This window comes from Hyperoodon ampullatus (assembly GCF_949752795.1).
Source record: "Hyperoodon ampullatus genome assembly, chromosome: 4".
Classification (NCBI taxonomy): domain Eukaryota; kingdom Metazoa; phylum Chordata; class Mammalia; order Artiodactyla; family Ziphiidae; genus Hyperoodon; species Hyperoodon ampullatus.
In genome coordinates this window covers 12,760,460-12,781,736 of record NC_136917.1, presented here as the reverse complement: position 1 = coordinate 12,781,736, position 21,277 = coordinate 12,760,460, and the positions used below count along the sequence as shown (strand labels likewise).

At 45.3% G+C, this 21,277-nt stretch overlaps 1 protein-coding gene across 6 annotated transcripts in view; it reads right to left on the bottom strand.

Annotated features, from left to right (window-relative positions):
- TENM2 (teneurin transmembrane protein 2) overlaps window positions 1–21,277 on the bottom strand; it is a gene marked incomplete at its 5' end in the record, with an annotated part of 1,007,477 nt that overhangs the window by 59,525 nt on the left and 926,675 nt on the right. For 5 of the 6 annotated variants that reach the window (XM_079702682.1, XM_079702683.1, XM_079702684.1 and 2 more), the window contains 6 exons: window positions 764–1,638; window positions 3,005–3,159; window positions 4,683–4,915; window positions 8,096–8,116; window positions 15,426–15,675; window positions 16,124–16,267. In XM_079702682.1, the coding sequence (XP_079558808.1) occupies window positions 764–1,638; window positions 3,005–3,159; window positions 4,683–4,915; window positions 8,096–8,116; window positions 15,426–15,675; window positions 16,124–16,267 (1,678 nt within the window). The remainder of the gene's footprint in view (window positions 1–763; window positions 1,639–3,004; window positions 3,160–4,682; window positions 4,916–8,095; window positions 8,117–15,425; window positions 15,676–16,123; window positions 16,268–21,277) is intronic. The other variant, XM_079702686.1, reaches the window with a different exon arrangement.

The window sequence follows — 21,277 nt, the reverse complement described above, 5'->3', positions numbered from 1 at the left end:
GGCAGCAGCACCTAAATGGAAAGCAAGCAACGACTCCAAATAGATAGTGGTTAGCCAGATCCTTCACCATCAAGGAGAGCCAGATACTTATAAATTCCATCCCTGTCTCAGCCAGCGAATCATGCCTTAGCAATTTCCTCCCACCAGCATGCCACTGGTTAATACCTGCAGCAGCAGGCAGCTGGACCAAGAACTGCCTGCAGGAGTGAGGGAAAACAGCTTTTTGGTAAAACAAACAGCGGGACTATCAAATATGAGATAATTGTTAGGGGAAATATGCCCAGCTCTCACATCTTTTAATATACCTAGCACTTTATCTGTATTGATCTGCTTCTGCTAAAGAGGAAATTCAGAGTTTATCTACCTGTCTGTGCAATCAAGTGTGTTGCTGGACCTATTGGCAAATTACAGGAGCCCCATCAGGATCCTGCTTTTTAGTTTCTAATTTCCGCACCCATGGCAAACATGAATAATCAGCAAAGTTAATCAACACTTGATCTCTCAGGCGCCGTGCGTGTCTAATATCCTGAAATTGGAGGGGCAAGCAGGCAACAGGCATTCCCAACTCTTGGAGGGAGGATGCTCAATACCAGACACCCAATAGTGCAAATCATTTAGGAGTCAGAGGACGGGAATAGCCTGGGGCATTCAAGTTAGGAAGACAACCTGAGTAAACAATTCTAAAAGCTACACGGACGGCCAGTCCTGACGCCAGCGAGGGTAGGGTGAGTACTATTAGGAACTACTTTAAAAATCTACTTACTCATAGAAAGTTGTCCATCCGGTTTCATCACTCTTGGTGGCTAGGAGGCCAGTGTTCCCATCATAGGTCATGAGGCCAAGCTCCAAGTTCTGCGTGGACACAACTTTGAGACCTCCATTGGTGCCCACTGTGAGAGTGATGATCTGGTTGTCAGGCATGAGCAGGTGGCGGGGCATGCCACTGCTGTCCCGACGGATCTTGAGGGAATTTCCATTATTGTCAATCAACTCAGTGACATCATTGTCAGCACTATACGTGAAATTGTACAAGTACTCCCCTGTCACCAGGCTCACAGTGTACTGGTGGATGCCATCGGCGTTGAAGACGTACAACTCCTGTTCTCCGGGGGATGCAGCCTCATACTGGTTGAAAGCATTCAGAACGGGCTTGTTCTTGCTGACCGCCCTGATCCGAATATTTCCGAGGTCTGCGATGTAGATGGTACCATCGGGAGCTACAGCCAAGGATGATGGGGAATTCAAGATGGCATCAGTCGCATAGGCATCATCTCCTGCGTAGCAGTTGCAATTGACATCGTTTTTGCAGTCACAGTCGGAGGCTGCCCCCGCTAAAAGGCAGATCTCCCCATTGGTTGTTACCTGGCGTAGACGGTTAATCTTCTTCTCATCTGTCTCAGTGATATAGAGGACCCCAGTGTGAGAGAGGGCAATGGCACTGGCTGACTCCAGAGCAGAGTGAATGGCTAGTTTGCTGAGCGAGTAGTCAATGCCAGGAACCTGGCAGTGCATGGGGCGTCCCGCAATGATGCTGACTTGGTGGTTCTCGGTGATGCGAAGGATGACGTTGTTCTCTAGAACATACAGGGAGTTGTCCATGGGGTTGATGGCAAGGTCTGTTGGCCATTCCAGGCGAACCTGTGGATGATATGGCACCAAATTCAAGAACAGCCTCTAATGTGCTCAGTGTTTAACTGTGCAGGGCACTTCTATTGATTTTATGCAACTGGGAGAAAAGACTGACTTTTTTTTTTTTTTTTTTTTTTACTAACACACTGTACGAGACGTGCCCATCATGGAACCACTTGCTCATTGCCTGTGCTGGGTGTATGCAATAGCGAAGAAGTAACTTGGAACAGACATCTCCTACTTTGTCAACTGCTGTGGCTAGAGTAGGTCATGGCTAGAGTAGGTCACCAGTTCTACCCATGATGCTCTTGACAGCCCCAGATAACTGGACCAGGGTCAGAGTCATCACATACAGTTAGGTGGTTCACAGCACAGAGGGCTAGTGTGATGCAGCCCATACTCTGCTCACCAAGCTGTGGCCCTGAGAAGGCTAGGTTCATTTAGCATCTTTATCCGATTCACGACAAGGAGCCACGCAGTTTAAAAGGTGTCCCTGACCCAAGGGCAGCCAATGCACAGGCTGGCCAGCGAACTACAACCTGAGTGTTTGCTTGAAAAAGTGAACTGGACCAAACACATCCCTTCTCTGCAGAATCTGAAATGAAAGCCTCAGTAACTAGTGGTCAGTTAGTTGAGGAAATTGAGCTGAAATTAATGAAGTTGACCGAGGGTGGAAAAGGCCCTTTTGGAAGAGTAAACATAGACTCCAGGTTGTTTGAAGACCCTTATATTCAAGTCCCGTTTCTGTAAATCAACTATATTCCAATAAAAATTTTAAAAAAGAAGTATAAAGTCCCATTTCCCCTGTGGTACATTCGAGTGAGCCTCTGTTCTCTGCCAACAGGTAAGAACCTGGACTAAAAGACTATCACTTGGGGGAACATTGCAGAGGGATCTGCTTTAGTTACTACTGCACAAAGTAAAGGTTTATCTAGTGAGGATGCAATCATTTCAGACTAACAGGGAAGTTCTGATTGACATGTAATACTGTATGGTACATTCTCAAACCTGCAATAATAATGAAGAAGAAAGGTAATTACACGGTAACTCCTACCCTATAATCTGCCATGGCTGGAGTGTGTCACCAGCTCCACTCTTCTGGGCAGAATTTCCCTCTCCCATTCTCTTTTTCTACTTCTCTCTCATTTCTATCTGACATGTCCCATTCCATCCTGCTGTCTAGCTCACCTGAAGCCTTCTGCAAACAAACCTGGGATCTGTATCTATACCACCTCCTCCCCCTCCACTTCCGACCCAAACAGGCCCCAGGTGAGAACTTCAGGCCCAGAACCAGGTGTGGCGTAGTGATGAGAAGTGAGAGAAAGAGAGAGAGAGAGAAAGAAAGAGAGACAGAGAGAGAGTGAGTGAGTCCCACCTGGGCCACGTCCATGCTGGAGTCACAGCTCAGTGGCCGGACAGCAGTGAGGTCATTGGAACCCAGCAAGGTGGAGATGATTCCATTCTGGTCAACCTTGCGGATCATGGTGGCGTCGACAAAGTACATGAGCCCGTTCTTGTCAACTGCAATACCTGAGCAAGACAAACAGTGGGAGTGCGTCTCTTGGCAAAGAGCAGGGCTGGCAGGATGGGGTTGGGGGGTAGGGATGCCCTACCGGGCATTACCTTCTTGGATTAGGGACCTGACTGGAGTAGCACACTGAGAGCTGTGGCTCTCAATCTTTTAAGGTGATACCCCTTCTCAGGGGCACTGTGCTAGATCTGCCTAATTCCTGGGGCACTGGCTGTTTCACCACGCAGCCAAAGAACGAACCTTGGGCTGCAAATGAACTAAGGCTGCAAATGAAGGAATGGGGAGATCATTTTGCATCTGCTCTTTTTAGAAAAGATGTTATTTTCCCAAGTTCACTGCTTAAAAAATTATTGGTAGTAAATTACTTGAATACCCTTCACAACTGACTGCAACAGTGAGGTTGGGAAACAGCGACCCTTGCAGTCACAAACTCCTAAGTCAACAAGTATCCTCCAGGAAGTATTCCCAATGAAGCCTCCTTGACTCCATCGATACTCTGGGGGGAATGCTGGTCTTAGCACTCCCTTGGTAAGAGGCAGACAGCAGCTTCTATTTCTTTTGCATTTTCACCCCAGGGCGCAAGCCCAAGGCCCCCCGTCCTTATTTCATGCTGCTGTGTGCTTTCAGCATAGCTAAAAATGCTAACAAGAATTGGACCTCCAGGGCCTCCCTGGTGGCGCAGTGGTTGGGAGTCCGCCTGCCGATGCAGGGGATACGGGTTCGTGCCCCGGTCTGGGAGGATCCCATATGCCGCGGAGCGGCTGGGCCCGTGAGCCATGGCTGCTGAGCCTGCGCGTCCGGAGCCTGTGCTCCGCAACGGGAGAGGCCGCGGCAGTGAGAGGCCCGCATACCACAAAAAAAAAAAAAAAAAAAAAAAAAAAAGAATTGGACCTCCAAATGACGGGTCCTTAACCTTCTTTTTTTTCCTTTTTTTTTTTTTTTTTAACATGCCTTTAACCTTCAGTTAGCCCTTTTCAAACAGAGATCCATCAGGGCCAAGAACTGCACTCCCCCGCCCCCCTACCTCCAAATCCAGGCCCTTGGAAATGATACCCATTCTTAATTGCTACCATTATGGGGCATTTGCAAAATGTCAGGTACTGTGCTTTTGACTTTAGATACACTATTATCTAACAGAACAGCTGCGGAGTGGTTGGAGGCCCTCCTACCCGGCTCTGTTCTGTCTGCAGCCCACACAGCTGGCGCTCTGGCTCGCGGAGCGAACATTTCCTCCTGACTCTCTGTGACTGGCAGCAGCCAGCAATCTCCAGGAGCAAATCTACCCCGCTTTCCATTTGCAGCCTTAAAGACATTTGCGGGTGATGAAGTTCACCTCAAATAAATAAATCCGGTTTCTTTAAGAAACATTCACCCACACACCAAAGCCATCTAGCAGAGTTAAATTATTCTAGGGGAAGCTGTGTTTGGGACTGCCTGGGCTTAGTTCAGCTCCAACAGGGAGGGAGCCATGCATGTGGCAAGATCTCTTTGGGGAAGGGCTTTCTTCCTCTACAGCCTCTACCTCGAGGGCTCATCAGGGTGGCATCCACAGCCTTGCCTCCATCCCCACAGCGGGCTTCGTCGAAGGGCAAGCATTGCTCTCCCGTCCCTGCCACGACTTCTGAATTCCCGGCCAGGTCTTTAGCTCCGCTCAGAGACTTGACTCGGTAGATTCGCCGACTGTTGGTATCAGACACGTAGAGAGAGCCGGACACAGGGTTCACCGCCAGATAGTACTTGTGTGCTGGGTTGTTGCTTTAGGAGAGGAAGTACAGAGAGGAATGAGAAGGGGCTATGCAGCTGGCCTCCTGGATCAAAGAGATGACAGAAATCCCAGCAAGACTCTACCCACCTCCGCTGTTCTTCCACTTTAGTGAACTGGAAAGAATCTAACGTAGTAAGTTAGTGTTCTAACATGTCATGGCTCTTAGCTGCTTCTAATTGGACTTAAGCTCCTCACGCTATCAGAGAATGCATCGCTTTCCTTCATGCTAGAAGACCATTGCTTCATTTAGCTGTTGCGAAAGATCTCACTCTGATACTGCTTTTGTGTTTGTGTCTTGTGGGTGCCAGCCTCCTTTCTTTACCTCGTGGGTTTACTATGTTTGCAAGTGGGGCTGAGGAACACTTCCACGGGACAATGTCCTCTTTTTTTTTTTTTTTTGCGGTACGCGGGCCTCGCACACACTGTTGTGGCCTCTCCCATTGCAGAGCACAGGCTCCGGATGCACAGGCTCAGCAGCCATGGCTCAGGGGCCTAGCCACTCCGCGGCATGTGGGATCTTCCCGGACCGGGGCACGAACCCGCGTCCCCTGCATCGGCAGGCGGACTCTCAACCACTGCGCCACCAGGGAAGCCCAACAATGTCCTCTTTTTAATCTATGCTTCCTCAGTGCCTCCAAGGTACTAGATCATTAATACTGGGCCAACCTGGAGTTTTCCTAACTTTGTGATGGGCGGCTCCCCAGAGCCATCCCCCGTCCTCAGCCTCAGACCTTCTCTACTGTTCCTCGGTTGTGGATATGACCAAAGTTGGTATCTTGTGTGATGACATGTGATATCTTGCCGATATCATGTCCAGAGTCTGAATTGTAAAGGAAGGAGATGTAGTTTTCAAATCTTGGGTAACAGTGAGGTCACAGGCATGGCCCAGGATCTGCCAGGACCCTAAGACACACTAGGAGAGAGATACCTCAGGGTGGGGGAAATGAATTAGGAGGGCATGAAGCCTCAGAGACCTGGATCTCTTTCTCTGCTGTGCGTCCAGCTGTCCTGTGTGTTGCTGACGAGGACAGGGTAAGATCTGTAAACTTGGCTCAGGACTAAGACACAGGAAACTCTAAACTCAACTTGGACCCAGCTGGTGAACCGAGGGAAGTCTTTTGGCCACGATGGGTCCTAGATTCCTTATTGGGGTAATAAAGAAGTCAAATCAGAGCATCACTCATGACCCTTTTGGCTCAAACCCTACATTTTCATCCCTCTGCAGTGTCTGTCACTGGCTGGAGGTTGAGACCAGAATGGGTACTCATGCTATTCCCACATTGGTGATTAGCATCCCTGCCCCTAGGATGCAGGCAGCAGACGCCTCTCTGTCCTAGTGTGGGAGACTAGGTTTTGGTGCCACATGCCTAAAATGAGCACAGGTCTTTTTTTTTTTTTTTTTCCCCCAGTTATTTTTCAACTGTAGTTTGGAATTATGGGAAGAGAGGAGCTGGGAAAGGTGAAGGGAAGGTGAGGGCGATGGTAGTGTTGGACACGTCTGTCCTGTAGACAGTAGCTGGTAAATTACTAATGAAAACACCACCATTTGGGTTCTTCCCTGAGTTAAGCAAGAAAAGAACAAGGAAGCCATTTTTAGGAACAGTTTGTGTGTCGAGACTGTCTTTAATTCCAGCCTCTCCTCAGGTTGCTATTAAGGCATATCAACTAGAAGTCAAGGTCTTTCTAAAATTCCAGCCTAGATAACAGGTCTGGGAGAGTAGGCTACCTGGGTTCCTTTCCTTCCTTCCTTCTTCTTCTTTTTTTGGCTACTAAGTCTTGAGAGACTATCCATACATGCAAAACAAATTAGGGCAGAAAGGGAAAATTCATGCCATTTTCTAATTAGACGCTGTACTTTGTTACTGACCACACAGGAGCTGGTGCCATCATCAGAAGAATCAGGGCACTGCACACCTGTGCCTGTCTGTGAGCAAGATAATTAATTCTGGACTTTCTAGGGAGCCCAATTCAAGGAGGCTTTTCAAAATCTCTGACAGAAGAACAGCCAGTTGAGGGGGTGGGGTCAGTTCTTGCTGGGAGCCCATTCTTCCCAGGGCCTCATAACTCATTTCAATCAACATTCCTGCAGAGGAGCTCAGGGAGATGGATGGCCATGCTTTCACACTGGGGCTACGGCAAAGGTCAGATGGAGTACGGAAGTTTGAAGCGGGTGTCCTTCCGGGGCATTGCTGCCTTTTAAAAAATTTGGCCCAATGGGGGTGTCTACAACCAGCCAATTTGGGCGTGCCTGAGATGGTGGAGGCAGAGGAGTCCTACGCGTGGCTTTTGCACTGACTTTGATGATCTTGTACAGCTTTATTCTTTGTCTAATTTTGACCTAACATCACGCAGGAGCCTCTGCCAACTTCATTTCAAGGAGTGAAGAGAAGGATTCCCTTGAGTATTAAAATACATTGCTTTGTTTTTTCCTCCTCTTCCAAATAAAAAGAAGGTCCCTTTTTTTCTATTTTAGTGCAACCTGGAGTTTTCCTAACGTTGTAACAGGAAGCTCCCCAGAGCAACATGCACATATATGTGAATTGGACCAATATGGTTTAGGTGATAATCTCAGAGCAGTTGAATGACAAAGCCTACTTAGACAAAAAGTGCTCGGTTCACACCCTTCATAATACTTAAAAGTGATCGAATTCCATGGCAATTTCCAATGCATCTGACTGTTGGATGCATTCTGACCAGCAGATTGGCAATTAACTTGTTTTTTTTTTTTTTTCTTTTTTAAAGTGACCATATATCCAGGGGGAAAAAAATCATTAAGGAGTTTGAAAATGAGTTTTTGACCCGTTTCCAGTTCATTAAAGCTTTTGTGAACCCAGTCCAGCATTTACAAAAGCCAGAAGTTTGCCTCAACTGTTTAGCCCAAGTATGGACCGCACTGAGCAGTCGGGATGAAAGTTTGCTGAGGGTTCATTACCTTGCACTTGCATCTTCCGGAAATTCTAACTACTGTCAGCTTATTTGGTTCCTTTTTGACTGAATTTCATAATTGCTAAAGCTTATCATATCCACAACACACAATTAGCACATAAAAAGTTACTATATTTGGTACATAAAAATATACAACATTACACAAGAAAGCACAAAACAAAAAGCAAACACAAGGACGCAAACGAACCATATCAAATTATATGGGAAAGACTTCTTCATCTTACCTATGTTTAAACTCTTTATTTCTTTAGAGAAAGAAAACAGAAGGAAAAAGAACAAACAGTTAGCGGAAGAACTGATGATAAAGCAAACATAACATTTTCGTTTCTTGTATAATGGGGCCCCCCAAAAGGCACTCTTTTTCTTTTTTTCTTTTTTTTTCCCTTCTAGCTGACAGCTCCCAGCACGATTATCTGGAAAGCTCCCCTGATCTTGGATTCCTCCCGACCATTGGAGAATCTAGGCAAGAAAGCTTGAATTCTCTGACCAGCAGTATGGCGTTACGTGACACAGGTGGCAACAGGTGCAACAGGCTAATGAAGGGATGGCACACAGGTTACCCCTTGAGTGCCAACACCTATCGATTGGTAATGGCTGCTGGGAGGGCGGGAGTGGAAGGACCCTGAAGCCAAATTCAAGTTCAGCCGTCAAGAGTGCTGTGATGCCTTTGGAACATCCGCCTTGGGTGTGGTGATGCCTGTACCACCTACTTGCCATTGGTGCATTACAGAGTCTGTACCACCCGCGCGAGAGAGCGGCCCTGCCCACAGCCAATTGCATTTGCCAAACACCCTGTTGAACCCTGAGAGTCTCAACCATTTCCTCGCTGTGCTCCTCGCCCTCTCCTCTCTCCCCGTCTCCCTCGCACGCGTGGGCCCCCAAGTATGCATTCTGTCTCACAGATAACACCCATCGGTGAAAAATCACAGGCGATACCATCCTCTCGTAATTGGAGCCAAAGACTCCAGGTAACATTCTTCTTTGGAAAACTAGTCAAAGTGTTGCTTCTGTGTTCTTTTAAGAATAAAAATACACGTCAGCTTCAACAGGAGCGTGGCTGAATCTCAAGGGCATTAAGGAGAAGAGGAGAGAGGCTAGGGCCTTAAACAGAGAAGTGCTCCCCACTCCCGAGGCTCCTAGGGCAACGGGGAAGAAACCCCTGACCCCTCCTTCCCTTCCAGCTAAGGGAGGAGGCTTCAGGGAAGGAACAAAGAGGGTTTAATGCCCTGATTCCTGCCTGGGTGCAGCTCAGGTCTCTGCCGGGGGCCATCATTAGTGGTGGGTTTGCACAGGGATTACATTTCTATATTTTATTCCAACATGTTAGTTTTTGCATTAAAAAAAAGTTAATTAAATGATGCTGATAACTCCTGAGCTCTGACTGACATAGTGCAATTTAAGATTCTTTCTGCAAAGCCTGGTGTGTCAGGGTGGCAGCCAGGAATTCTCGCATCTATTTTATATTGCTTAATGAAAGTGAAATGTTATCTGCCACCAGTGGTAGTCATACTTGGCTCTTAATTATTGCAATATCAATTCCACTTTTTTTTAGTCAAGATTTTCCGAAGACTGGTTGGGATTTGGGTCTGCAGACCTGACCTACTTCTTTGCTAAGAACATCTGCTTTAAGTTGATTAATATAATACCTGTGTTGGGGGAAGGAGAAGGCAGGGGGGACTAAGTCACTGAGACTGCAGAGTCCAAATGATCACGTAGATGTGAACTTTGGAGAAAGGCTGAGGTCACCGCTATTCCAGACCAGGGCCATTAGCAGAGTGGGTGCTTAGCAGGCAACAAACCCAAATAAGGCACCAGCGAGTCGGTCTATGTATTGGGTTGGCCAAAATGTTCGTTCAGTTAATGAATCCTTTGTTCAATAAAGTTCTTGGTGAAAATGAAAAAGGTCTTTTATTTTTCTTAAAACCAAACGACCTTTTGGGCCAACCCAACAGAAGAGCATAGGTGCCCTACTTACAAGGGACAGGCCTAGGCTTTGCATCCACGGCTTCAAAGAAACCACCCTTTGAGGAAAAAGTGGTGTCTCAGATTCAAGAATTGAGGTGGGTTAGCTCTTCACACTGTGGAGTCTCAACGACTCCCCTGCAAAGCCTTCAGGGTATCTCCAAGCCTTCTCCGCTTGTCTCAGGGAGCTCTCAGCAGGCTGTCTTGTGATTTATGTGTGTGTGCTTGTCTTCCTAGCTTCATCGTGAACAGAAGTGAGTAAGTAAATCTGGACATGAATGACTCATCTCCATACGGCTGATTCTTAGTAGAGAGCCCTGGAGAGAGTAAGGGCTGGAAGAATGGGTTCTTGAGTGGAGGAAGGAATAGGCTGCTTCCCTTAGCACTGCCAGACCCTGCCTTGGATGAGTTCCAATCCCTCACGTTCTGCTCAGAATCACAAAGCTGCAATAAGTTGAGACTGTTGTCTCTTTTCATTCCAATTCTATCCCTCTGTGCCACAGAACAGGGTGGAGTTGGAGCGGCCACAGTTTTTGTTTGAATGTTTTAGTTCTAACTAAAGAGAAGTGAGTTGAAATAAATATAGTTCAGTTTTAGGCAGATGTGCTTATGCAGCATGGTCCTTCTACCATCTTTTTTTTTTTTTTTTTTTCAGTATGCAGGCCTCTCACTGTTGTGGCCTCTCCCGTTGTGGAGCACAGGCTCCGGACGCGCAAGCTCAGCGGCCATGGCTCACGGGCCCAGGCGCTCCGCGGCATGTGGGATCTTCCCGGACCGGGGCACGAACCCGTGTCCCCTGCATCGGCAGGCGGACTCTCAACCACTGCGCCACCAGGGAGGCTCTTCTACCATCTTTTAGATGGTTGCTAGCCATCCTGGTACTCACGGCTTTCAGGAATCCTCCTGCCCTACTGTGCCAACTCACCTAGCATCATAACAGAAAGTGGAGTGCTCAATGGAGAAGTCATATATCATGGAAGTGTAATAGTTAATTAACAACAAATTTTAGGTTATTTGTCTGGATTTTGTGATGTTTGCACTAGTTGTCAGACTTTCAAAATTTGCAATTTGTTTTGGTTTCTTTTCTTATCCTAAACAATAGTCAGTTTCATTCCAAAATTGTGTAAGATTCAGGTCCCATGAAACCTGGGTACCTCCTTGGTGAAAGAGCTTTGAACACAGTGCCAAGAACTGTCCAAAATTTTGTGGAACTATTGTTGTCATTGTTACTCTGGGTAGGTACTGTGTTATATTTTGTTTCCTGACCTCCATGTTTATACCCTGACCTCACAGAGAAAGCATTCCTCTCTGACTACAATCTCATTCTCCTCCCTAATGTTCTACGTTGGCATTAAGCAGGGTCTGTTGGAGCTGTACTCTCAGGCAAAGCTGGCCTTTGGTGAAGCTTACTTTTCATTTCTGCTGCCTTTGCCCGCCTTCCTAGGCTCCCACGTCTCTTGCGTCTCTTCCCTCTCTAGCACTCACACATTTGGGCTGGACCATTCCCTCCCCTAAACATCCTCCCTGGTGCAATGATGCTGCTGACCTACCCCAATACCATCGTCAGAGTCTCAGCATGGGGAAGTGCTTTAGTTGGGAAAAAAGCACAGTTCATATCATAATATAATTTTATAATGGGAAAATGAAAAGAAAATTAGAATTTCAAACATGAAGGAAAGTGTGAGAGTCTTATGTTTATGGAAAGGGGCCAAGTTAAGAAAAGGCAGAGAGACACTGTCCCGTCCGCTATCATTTACTGCCGCACACTGGGGTTCACGTCTTGAGATAGTCTCAAATGGGGGAGAGAGGAAAGCTTTTCCGCTGACCGAAGTTCACCCTAAGATGTGAGTGACTGACAGACGTACTGTACTCCCCAGGGCCTGGGTTTTCCAAGGACCATCTGAAGAGGGTGATAGTCATGAGAAGGGAAATGGGCTCCTAGAGGTGGGGTATCAGGCTTTCTGGGGAGGTGGGTGTTGAAAATGTCTTGAATGCCAGTGGAATTGGAGCTGGCAGGTGATAACCGGTTTACCTAGGAATAAGGCTCCTGCTACCATCAGAAGTTTTTCAAGCACATAGAACTCTGCCCCTGCATGTTTTGTTCGGCAAAGGAAGAAGCAAGGAAGAAGGAGAGTGAATATTTAAATAAAATTCAGGTTCGGAGGCTCAGCTCTGGGTTGGGTAAGTGAGACAGGGATGGGCACCGACTCCCGAAACTGGCTCATTCAGCTGCCAACTCACAATGGAGAAAAGATAGAAGCACGACAGGTCTCTCCCTGCCCGCCCACACGTCCCCACCTCCCCGCCCTTTGCTGGTTACTGTTTTGAAGAGAGGGGATTGACGTCCCTTTGTTTTCAGGTATATAGTGGGAAGAAAAGAGGAATCAAACCAGTGTTCTTGTTAAAGCTCAACTTCTAGTCGCCTGGATACCTGGCTGATAAAACAAGAGCAAGTCCAAAGGCGGTTAAAAAGGGGGAAAAACAAAATCACACAGCCGTGAAGGGGAATTGACAGTTACACTTCTCCGCAGCTGTCCTCAATGTCACCACGCGGGCCCTTAGCTTGTACCACTGATGCTGTGGCCCCTGCAACTTCAGAGACGTGGAATCAGGGACAAACTCCAACCAAACGGTGGATGCTGGTCTTTGTCCCCTTTAACTCAAGCAACATGTCTTGACCCCCTCCTGTGGGCCAGGCACTGCTCTGGGCATCAAGGGGCAAAGATGTCGGCTCTATAGAAGTTCACATCCTGGGGCCCTACAGACTTGCAGAAATAGCTAAAAAACAAGGCAGTCAATGGTGTCACCTTTGTGGAAAACTAGAGTTAAGTGGCCCAGGGGAGGGAGAGAATTATTTCTGCTTGGGGAGACTGGGCTTCATGGAAGAGCCCAGTCTTAAAGATGGAACTGATGAGGGAGATGAGGTAGAGAAGGTTATTTTAAGTAGAGTGAGTCAAGGTGTGGAGGCAGGGATGGGCAGGCAAGGGCTGATGTGGCTCTGAGCAGGAAGAGAGGTGACAAAGAAGCAAGGGCCAGATGTGGAGGGTGACAAATGCCAGATGAAATCATGCAGCCCTCATGGAAAAGCCCAGCGCTAGCTCCACCCCCTTCCCTGCCTGCTTTCAGGGCTCCCCACTGCCCAGAGGATGCCTACAAAGAAGATGCTTTACTAGGGTAAAAAAGGAAGTAAACATACTAGGAAAGGGACCTAGTTGGGGAGCTCTAGGAGGGTGGCTTGTCTGGTTGTCATTTTGACAGCCTGAGGATTATCCAGCCTCTTCCACTCCGAGTCCTCCTTCCTCTCACTGTTCGCCTTTCGGCGATTACACCCTCTTACTCTACCCCATGGCCTCCCCCTCTGTGTTTCCATGATGGTTGGTTGTTGGCTCTTCTAGAACACTCAGCTTGAATTGCCTTTCCTTGCCCAGGTCCCCATCTCTCACCCTCGAATGGGTGCTCTTTGAGCCTGGGATTCATCCCCCTTTGGACCCTCAGAGCCCAGCATGGGCCTGACCCACCCTAATGCCTGGTAAACACATCCTGGATCACTGATCACTGAGGCTGGAACCTTCTTGGGTGGAAGCTGGGTTTTCTTCTCTCCTTTTATCCCTCCCAGTGCCTGGCACAGTATCAGCTCCTCAGAACACTCAGCATCACTTTCTGGTGGTCAGAGCACTGATCTCTCCCCCAGGAGGGGCCTCAGAGACACAAAATGTAGGTGCACCCTGTGACTTCTTCTAAGTCCTTCACTTGGCAGCTGAAGCTGCCTCAGAAAATACCACTGCCCATTTGGCTGCTCAGGTCAAAATCCTAGCATCACCCTTGATTCTCCTCTCCTCTCTCTTTTTTTCCCTCATTTTTTTTACACCCTATAAACACAATTCCTATCAGATTTACTTCGAAAATATATCCCAATTGGAAGCTCCCCATCTCCCCTGCTACCAACCTAGTCCGTCTCACCACCACCCAAATCCTGGACAATTGCTACAGCTCCCAACTGTAGTCTTACACCCCAACAGTCCATTCTTCACCCAATAGCCAGAGTCCTCTTTAAAAAATGCAAATCAGATCCTGTCAGCTCCACCCCCCTTCCTACTTCAAATTCCAATGGCTGTGCATTACATAATGGAAAAGAAAATGAAAAAGAATGCATATGTATGTATAACTGAATCACTTTGCTGTACAGCAGAAATTAACACGACACAGTAAATCAACGATACTTCAATAAAATAAATTTAAAAGCAGAATACGATTCACACGTGTCGACATGGTCATTCAGACCCTGAAGTGCTGGTCCCCTATCTACCTCTCTGCCCCACTCTGAGACACTCTCAGAAGTCCATACTGGACTTCCATCAGTCCCTTAAATAAGCAGGCTGTTTGCTGATGTTAGGGCTTTTGCACAACTTTTCTCTGCCTGGGATACTCTTCCCCAGGTCTTCACGTGGCTGATCTCATCATTCAGGTCCCACCTCAAATATCACCTAGTATGAGGGGTTTCTCTGACTTTACCTTACGAAGCTTCTTTCTGCCTCCTTCCCACCACCATGGCTCCTATTTCCTACCCCCTTAGAGTCTCCTTATGGCATTTGGTGCTTCCTGAAAATTTTTTAATTTGTCCACATGATTTAGTTTGAAGTTCCCTATCAGGCCACAAACACAACTGAGGCTTTGCTTATTCCTCTGTTTGTTTTGTTTTGTTTTGTTTTTCCCTTCGCCAGACAGTTCTGCACATAGTATATATTTGCCTTGTTGAATGAATTATTTCCCTTATTTATAGACTGCATTTCTCCCTCTACTTACAGATCCCTCTCTAGGTTTGAGGGCCTAGAATCAACTTTCCTGAAAAGAGAGTTTCAAAGAGCTTTTGTCCAGCACAGAGACCTGGACTTCATACTCAGTAGCTAGCAATGGCCAGGAGGAATCTCCTAGGGTTGGCCAGAAGTTACCTAGCAAGGCCTATGCAGTACTTCTAAGTCAGATCCTAGTAAATGTGCAGAGATATCCAGAAAATTCATAGAGAGCTAGCACATAGAGGTGCTCAATATAAATGCCTGAATTAATAAATGAATGTTAGAGGTTCTTAAACTTTGATGTGCATCAGAATCTTTTACAGAGCCTGTCAAAGAGAAAAGATACCTTGGCCCTTCTCTAGACTTACTGAACCAGTGCCTCCGGGGGTGGGCTCCAGGAATCTGTATTTTTAAGAAGTGCCGCTTTAGAAACCCGTGAAATGGACCATCAGCTTAAAGTAGTGATCCTTTCACTATTTAGTATGTATCAGATTCACATGTGAAGGTTTTATACAATACGGCTACCCAGGTCCCACCCCCAGCACCTTGACTGAAGGCTTTCTCCTTTGCTGTAAGGCAGGTGCCGACAACTGTACTAAATACACATGCAGTGTTTTATAGATACACAAAGCATTTCCCCTAGTCCTTATCTGATTCCAAGCCTAGGTTTTAAACCTCAGCCCATCACATAGAATCTGTATTCTCTGAAGAACCCCACATGCGGCCACCATTTACCCAGGGAAATTTTGTAGCAGTGGGAGCAATAGGGCAAAAGAAGGTTTTCTGTGCAGTCACTTACCGTAACTCCAAGATGCTGGTCACGTTTCGGGAGGGAAAGATGCGCCGGATGTAATTGAAGTCACCAACGAAGAGGCTCCCATCGACTCCAACAGCCAGAGCTACTGGGGCTAGCAGCTTGTTGCCTTCAGCAAGGCCGTTGCAGCTGGGACAGGAAATACTCCGACGGCGGCCATTGCCCATGATGCTGGTGATGATGGCGGGCTGCTGGGTCAGGAACTGGTTCTCCCCAGTGCCCTTGTGTAGGATTCCTGGGGCAGGGGCAGTAAACGGGGGCAGTTACTGCAGCCCTCTGGGGAGGACACTTCTATCGGCTTACTGAGGATGAGGGGACGTGACAGAGGGAAGAGACTCAGTAGGAAATGACAACTTTGGGGAGCCCCCCAACTTCCTCATGATGCTGAGAGAGCTGTCATAGGATAGGGAAACCCCAAGGCCATGGTACAGGGTAAGGTAACATTTGTAGAGATCACTGGAGAAGAACTGTGAGGTACGCTAAGGTGGATGGGCTGGAAAAAACAGCTCAACGTTCCTTGACATTTAAAAGGAAGAGGTGGTAAAACCTACGAGTATTTTGGTGATTTGATGAAAAAGAGCTACGGGAAGGGGAGGGGGCTACCACTTAAATGTCAAGGCTGGAGAAAAGGTTCCAGAGGCAAGACTAGGCCGTATTTGGGAAAAGGAAATGTGCTCGCATACCACTTTTAACGTTGAGGATGTGATGTTTGTCCAGGGACCAGCCCCCGAGGTTGGAAGGGTCCAGCTCAAACCCCTGAAGGAGGGCTGTCCTTTTCTCCCACAGGATGAGACTGGGGCAGGTCTCATATTCAAACCCGACAGACACTGAAAGATAAAAGGGGGTGGGGCAGAGTGGGAGATGAGAGAGTTTCCTTGATTACTCCAGAGCCCTCCAGCAGGAATGAGAAACTTGTGCTCACAGTAATACAGATTCAGCTCAAAAAACTCACTCGAGGCAGGCTGATTGCTTTTCTCCTTGTGATTCCATACAATATTAAATTCAAATTTCAAGCTGAACTCAACCTTGAAACTTTACACAGTAGTAGTCTGTGGGGATGGAAAGAACTTTCCAGTGAACAGTTGGTTTTCAAAAATGACCCCAGTGATGGGGAGGGAAGAGATGAATCATTTAGAAACTGAATACAACGCTCCTTTAGAGACGGACAGGAGACCGTTTCCCTCAGCCTGCTGTTCAGGGCCTGCATTCGCTATATTGTGCGTTATTTATTTTCACTCACTAGGAGAAAGACCTATGGAAGCTTTGTGGCTCATTTATAAGGAGATTCTGGAGGCAACAGCTTGTGTTAGCTGAGGCACTTTGTACATTCACTGAGGATTCCAGAGAGTTCCAAGTGAGGCAGGCATGGGGACACAGCCTGCCAATTATGTGGCAATTCAGTGGGGAACAGAATCCAAAAACTATAAAAATCCTGCATTTGCCACATGGACAAATAGGAGAGAGGGGTGGGAGAAGAAGGATTTTAGCCCCAATTCTGTTCCAGCTCACACTTCCTCGTGGCTCCATCTCCCCCGTGTGTAAAACAGAGCAAGTGAAGCCTCAGTTTCTCAGAGAGATGTCGTGAGGATAGAGGAGACAAAATGCCGACATGCCATACATTTTTAATTGGAACGCCACTTTAGAAACATGAGGCATTGTTATTATGGCTGTTCCTTCTACATTAAATTCTTAACTATGTGTGTCACCTTTGGGGATTCTCCACAGCTTATTATTATTATTATTATTTTTTTTGCAGTACACGGGCCTCTCACTGTTGTGGCCTCTCCCATTGTGTAGCACAGGCTCCGGATGCGCAGGCTCAGTGGCCATGGCTCACGGGCCTAGCCGCTCCACGGCACGTGGGATCTTCCCGGGCCGGGGCACGAACTTGTGTCCCCTGCATCGGCAGGCAGACTCTCAACCACTGCGCCACCAGGGAAGCCCTCCACAGCTTCTTTTAAATCCTGAGATATGGGAGTGTTGAAATGAAGGAAAGATACATTTTATCTTTTAAAAAAGCCCATGTATGTACTGGCTTGTCCTCTGAAAATTCCAAGGAACAATGACCAACACAATAGCAAAGAGAAGTGCTAGTGCCTGGTTTGTGGCCTTGAAATATTATTTCTCATTAACAGGAATCAGGGCTCCTTGAAGAAACGGCTGGAAGAAGAAATGAACAATAGAAGACCAGGCGATTTTATCACACCAGATAGCAAGGAAGGAAATAAAATCTACTAGGGCCACGTCAAAAGAATTTGGGAATCAGCTTGAAGAAGCTTCCACTGACCAAAGATGAGACAATTTGACTATGAGGAAAGATAATAACTTCAATGGATATATTAGAGGTATTTCATCCTGTGAGTTCACAATGGTATTTAAAAACACTGATTTGCCACCAGTAGAGGATGTGAGAGAGCCAACTTATTATGTAGAAAACTGGTAAATAAAGGGAAAGAATCAAGCATTTATCCTATCTTTCTTATTTGAACTGTACCTCAAATAACCAAGTAGTTAATGAGAAAGTATCTCTATATAAAAGTATTCTAGCTAGTAAATAATAAAGAAGCAATGACAGAATTAAAATATCATTTTGCAATCCCTAATGACCTAATGAATCTAGGCAATGAGCATCAATGCTGCTGAAATCACAAAAGAATAGACAAGCTGACATTAGTCACCTCCAGACAGAAGAAGACAGAACCATCTATCAAGCTGTCTTGTTAAAAAAAAAAATCAAAGAATAAAATACTTAGGAATAAATTTAACCAAGGAGGTGAAAGACCTGTACACTGAAAATGACAAGAAAGTGATGAAAGAAACTGGAGAAGACACAAATAAATGGAAAGATACTCCATGCTCATGGATTAGAAGAATTAATATTGTTAAAATGTCCATACTACCCAAAGCAAAGTACAGATTCAATGTCATCCCTATCAAAATTCCAATGTTATTTTTTCACAGAAATAGAAAAATCACCCCTAAAATCTGTATGGAACCACAAAACCCTGAACTGTCAAAGCTATCTTGAGAAGAAGAACAAAGCTAGAGGCATCACACGCTCAGATTTCAAACTATATTACATGGCTATAGTAACCAAAACAGTATGGTGTTGGCATGAAAACAGACACAAAGATCAATGGAATAGATTAGAGAGTCCAGAAATAAACCCAAGCATACATAGTCTATTAATTTATGACAAAGGAGCCAAGAATATACAATGGGCAAAGGACACTCTCTTCAATAAATGGGTTGGGAAAGCTGGAGAGCCACATGTGAAAAAAAAAAAAAAAAGAAATTGTACCACTCTATGCCACTCACAAAAATGAACTCAAATGGATTAAAAGCTTGAATGTAAGACCTAAAACCATAGAACTCCTAGAAGAAAACATAGGCAATAAGCTCCTTAACATCAGTCATTGCAATGATTTTTTGAATTTGACACCCAAAGCAAAGGAAACTAAAGCAAAAAGGAACAGGTGAGACTACATCAAACTAAAAAGCTTCTGCACAGCAAAGGAAACCATCCATAAAATGATAAGGGAACCTACTGAATGAGAGAAAATATTTGCAAATCATACATCTGATAAGGGGCTAACGTCCAAAGTATATAAAGAACTCACACCACTTGACAGCCAAAAACCAAAGAATGCAATTAAAAAATGGGCAAAGGAACTGAATAGACATCTATCCAAAGAAGACATACGCAAGGCCAATGGTACGTGAAAAGATGCTCAGCATCACTAATCTTCAGGGAAATGCAAATCAAACCTATGATGAAATATCACCTCACGCCTGTCAGAATGGCTATCATCAAAAAGAGGATGTGGAGAAAAGGAACGCTTGTGCACTGTTGGTGGGAATGTAAACTGGTGCAGCCATTATGGAAAACAGTATGGACATTTCTCAAAAACTTAAAAATAAAACTACCATAGGACCCAGCAATTCCACTTCTTGGTATCTATCTGGAGGAAACAAAAACATCAACAGTGAAAAGATATATGCACCCCTATATTCGTTGCAGCATTACTTACAATAGCTAAGATATAGAAACAACCAAGGTGTCCATCGACAGATGAATGGATAAAAATGATGTGACATACAATCAATGAAATATTATTCAGCCATAAAAAAGAATGAAATCTTGCCATTTGTGACAATATGAATAGACTTTGAGGGCATTATGTTAAGTGAAATAAGTCAGATAAAGAAAGACAAATACTGTACAATCTCACCTATATGTGGATCTAAAAATCTGTGTAAATAGGAATATCATTTGCTCTAAATGCCTCAATGTTTTGTTGTGATAAATAGTAAATTTTGGGGACTTCCCTCGTGGCGCAGTGGTTAAGAATCCACCTGCCAATTCAGGAGACATGGGTTTGAGCCCTGGTCCGGGAAGATCCCACATGCCACAGAGCAACTAAGCCCATGCACCACAACTACTGAGCCTGCGCTCTAGAGCCTGTGAACCACAGCTACTGAAGCCCGCGCGCCTAGAGCCTGTGCTCCACAACAAAGAAGCTGCCACAGTGAGAAGCCTGTGCACTGCAATGAAGAGTAGCCCCCGCTCACCACAACTAGAGAAAGCCTGCATGCACCAACGAAGACCCAATGCAGCCAAAAATTAATTAATTAATTAATTAAAAATTTTTTGGTGAAATCTAAGTAATATTTTTAAAGTGTTTATGAAACAAAGATGATCATAAGTGGAATAAAAAATAATAAAAACAAACAAAACAAAAAACAAAAAGCCAAGCTCATGTACAGGGAAAAGATTTGTGGTTGCCAGAGGCAGGAGCTGGGTGGACCAAACAGGTGAAGAAAGTCAAAAGATACAAACTTTCAGTTAAAAAATAAATGAGTCATGGGGATATGATATACACATGGTAACTATAATTAGTAATGCCGTACTGTACATTTGAAAGTTACTAAGAGAGTAGATCTTAAAAGTTCTTATCACCAGAAAAAAGTTTTGTAACTATGTATGGTGACAGATGTTAACTAGATCTACTGTAGTCATCATTTTGCAATATATACAAATATCTAATTATTATGTTGTATACATTATATGTCAGTTATACCTCAAAAAAGTTGGTATAGATAAAATATCAAACTTGAACCGAGAAAGCCTCAAGGTCCAACTATCAATTTATAGGAGATATAGGACAGAGGACTATGTGAAACAGCCACAGGTGTGCAATCAGAAAACAAACCAGACTATGGTAAATGCTACAGGCAAACAATAAAGTTTCTTCAACAAATAAATCATAAAACCTAAAAAAAGAGGTTGAAATGGAAGGAGAAACCATAGATTAAAATAATTGAAGAGAAATCAACCAGTTGCACAAGGTGGATCTCATCTAGATTCATAGTAAGTACAGGTAAAAATCTATAGTAATTACACAAAGGAACATGAGAGAAAGTCAAAGTAACTAATATGAAAGACAGCAAAAAGAGAAAGAAGGAACAATGGATAACAAAAGGGCCAGAAAACAAAGAATAAAATAACAACACTAAGTCCCTATTATTAATTAGTTTAAACGTAAACAGATTAAATTCTCCAATCAAAAGACATGAAACGGCTGAACGAATAAAACCAACAAGAGCCAATGTTATGATGCCAATAAGAGACTCACTATAGCCACAAGGACCCACATGGACTGAGAATGAAGGGATGGAAAAAGGCATTGCAAACTTTCAAGCAAATGGTAATCCCATGCCCTCCAAAAAGCAGGGGTAGCTATATTTATATCAGACAAAATAGACTTCAAACTAAAAGTGTTAAAAAGAGACAAAGAAGGCCATTATATAATGGTAAAGTGGTAGACACATCAAGA